This window comes from Myxocyprinus asiaticus, chromosome 2, assembly GCF_019703515.2.
Source record: "Myxocyprinus asiaticus isolate MX2 ecotype Aquarium Trade chromosome 2, UBuf_Myxa_2, whole genome shotgun sequence".
Taxonomy (NCBI): domain Eukaryota; kingdom Metazoa; phylum Chordata; class Actinopteri; order Cypriniformes; family Catostomidae; genus Myxocyprinus; species Myxocyprinus asiaticus.
Window position 1 is genome coordinate 8,447,499 of NC_059345.1, and position 3,049 is coordinate 8,450,547.

The 3,049-nt window shown below is 35.6% G+C and overlaps 1 protein-coding gene across 1 annotated transcript in view; it reads right to left on the reverse strand.

The window, feature by feature from the left end:
- Positions 1-1,076: 1,076 nt before the first annotated feature.
- Positions 1,077-3,049, reverse strand: part of LOC127413559 (glutamine-dependent NAD(+) synthetase-like) — a 16,916-nt gene continuing 14,943 nt past the window's right edge. Inside the window, exons 19-21 of the mRNA XM_051650805.1 lie at positions 2,260-2,388; positions 1,940-2,116; positions 1,077-1,787 (exon numbers count right to left, since the gene is read on the reverse strand). Coding sequence (XP_051506765.1) covers positions 1,758-1,787; positions 1,940-2,116; positions 2,260-2,388 — 336 coding nt within the window. The 3' untranslated portion in view covers positions 1,077-1,757. The remainder of the gene's footprint in view (positions 1,788-1,939; positions 2,117-2,259; positions 2,389-3,049) is intronic.

Here is a 3,049-nt window from a genome sequence, read left to right on the forward strand (position 1 = left end):
GCATTATTTCATCTATAAATACGGGACGATCCCGTATTTTACGGGACGGGTGGCAACCCTGCGTCCGTGTCCGGTGTAGACAGGTTGTAAGACTAACCAAAAAATTATTCATGAAAAAAATAAAATAATTCTTGTTGCACTCTAATCTCTGTCTTGGCAAGTACATTTCTGATGCAATTGAAACTTTGTAATGCAGCACTTTTTGTGTTACTGTCTCCTTAAGATGAATCGCTTATGTTGTCCCTTTGGATAAAAGTGTCTGCTAAATTAATAGGTGTAAATATCCTTTTTCACTATAAATCTTGACATCAGCAGTCACCTTAGCAATCATGATTTCAAGCTCGATTACACTTCCTATCGCCACCTAGCCCTCTGCACATGTGTCAAGCACTAGGAAGTGTAATAGAGCTTGAAATCATGATCGTGCCTAGAGACTGCAATGGAAAGATGTACGGTAAATATTTTGGTCTGTTCTCACCCACACCTACACTGTAAACAAATAAATGTATTTTTACAGAAAAATACAGTATAATTTAACATTCATTCCACATTTTTCAATAAAAGTGTTAACATCCCCATAAATACATTTATTCACTCCAAATTCACATTTTTTCAGTAAATATTGCTCATTGAAATAAACAGATTTTATTTCTAAAGTTATGTTTTGAAGTCTTCTTAATTTGATGCTACATTTTAAGACACAAGATATTGAGTAAAGAATGCTCTAACAATGTTATTTCTATTTACAGTCAAAACATGTTTTTTAATTAATGTTATACCAATGTTTTTTTTTTTTTTTTTTAAATGAACAGTTTATAATTTAATATTATAGTTGAAACATGTTTTTTCAAATTACATTTTGAACATGTAATTTCAGTTTATGGTTGAAACACCTTTTTTTTTTATTTTGCAGTCTAAACATGTTAATTCACTTCACAGTCTAAAACTTTTATTTCAGTTTATGGTAAACATTTGGCACCCTGCGCTGCCATGCATTTACCATTATTTTATGTTTTTGTTTTTTTTCAGTGTATCATATTGCTTCTGAAGACATGAATTAACCCACTGGAGTCTTATGTATTACTTTCATGCTGCCTTTATGTGCTTTTTGGAGCTTCAAAGTTTTGGACGCCATTCACTTGCATTGTATGGACATACAGAGCTGAGATATTCTTCTTTGTTTGTTTTCAGCAGAAGAATGAATGTCACACACATCTGGGATGGCATGGGGGTGAGTAAATGACAGTGTCTGTTTTGGGGGAACATTTTCTGTCATTTAGTGTGGCTTTTTTCAACCCGATAGTTAACAGTGCTTTACACTTATGCCTCAGACTGCTGATCCACGTACTATGTGGCTTCCTTTGCAAATTTCTGAATGAAAGATACTGTAGATATTCACAATAAAGATCTCTTTTCTCCGCCAGTAAATCTATACAGCATTTTGATATTGTTCATTTAATTTTTAAACATCCATCATCCATACAGTATATCAATAATTATACACCTGATTATTTGCAATGCAAATGGTGACATATAAAGTTGCAGGGCAGGGGTATTTAGGGTTTACAAATTAAAAACGAATTTAAAAGATAAACAATAACATTGCAGCTTTCTACAGATTTTTGGAGAACGTTAAAGTAAGTACTGCATGCTGTCAAGACAGAAAGAGTGTAGAGTACTACTAAGTACTACTAATATTGCATCAGTGGATGAGGGAAATCTTTAGACCAATGATCAATGGAGATAACAGGTCTACATTAACCAGCATGTCCCTCCATTGTAGCCACCTATACAACATAAAATAGAATGCATTATATAAAAATACTTAATATTCTATGCAATGAAAAACTATAATCAAAATAATGCAGACATATATCTGTGTAAAGTTGCAATGATAACTTTTGTTGTAATATACTATTTATCCTGCAGAAACGCTGACCTCATTGTCGATGCAGCGGAACTGCCAAGCCCAACGTGTGTTGTAGAGGAAAGGACGAAGGTCAAAGCGGTTGTCATCTGGGCTGTAGCTTTCAGCATGATATGAGGGTGTAACAGTTGTCATCTTATGTCTGTTGACTGAGTACATCCTAAAGAAGTGTTTGACTTTAGTAGCCACCTACCATAGCCAGAGAAAGATGTATTCAACACTGCACAGTGCAGACAGCAAAGTTTAATGGTATTTACTGCTTGTCAAGAATTCTTACTGCAATTATTACAAGCATGTTCTGTAATGCAGCAGAGTGAGAGGGCATGTTTGACCTGTGAAGGTGAGAAGGCCTCTTTCCATGAGTGTATGAGCTTGCAAAACATGCTGTACGGGCCACACTTGGAGATCTTCCTGAGTCTGCCAATCACAGACAGCTCTGAGTAGGTCATGCCCATGTCAGCCTGTCGGAGGCGGTACAGAGACATGTGCTTAAAGAAACAATTCACCCAAATATGAAAATTCTCACCATTTACTCACTCTAATGCCATCTTATATATATATATATATATATATATATATATATATATATTACTTTCTTTCTTCTGCAGAACACAAACGAAGATTGTAGAAGTATATCTAAGGCTCTGTAGGCCCATAAAATGCAAGTGAAAGGTGATCAAAATTTTGAAGCACCAAAATTCACATTAAGGCAGCATGAAAGTAATCCATACGACTCCAGAGAGGTTTAATCCATGTCTTCAGAATCGATTTTTGGTGAGAACAGAGCAAACGGTAACTTTTTCACTGTAAACCTTGACATCTGCAGACTCCTTGGTGATCATGATTTCAAGCTTGATTACACTTCCTAGTGCCATCTAGCCCTCTGTGCATGCATCAAGCACTAGGAAGTGCAATCAGGCTTGAAATTATGATCATTCCGAATGACGGCATTGGCAAGATGTACAGTGAAAAAGGAGTTACATTTTGGACTGTTCTCACCCAAAATCGATTAGATCGCTTTAGAAGACATGGATTAAACCACTGGAGTCGTATGGATTACTTTTATGCTTTTGGAGCTTCAAAATTTTGGTCACCATTCACTTGCATTGTATGGACTTACAG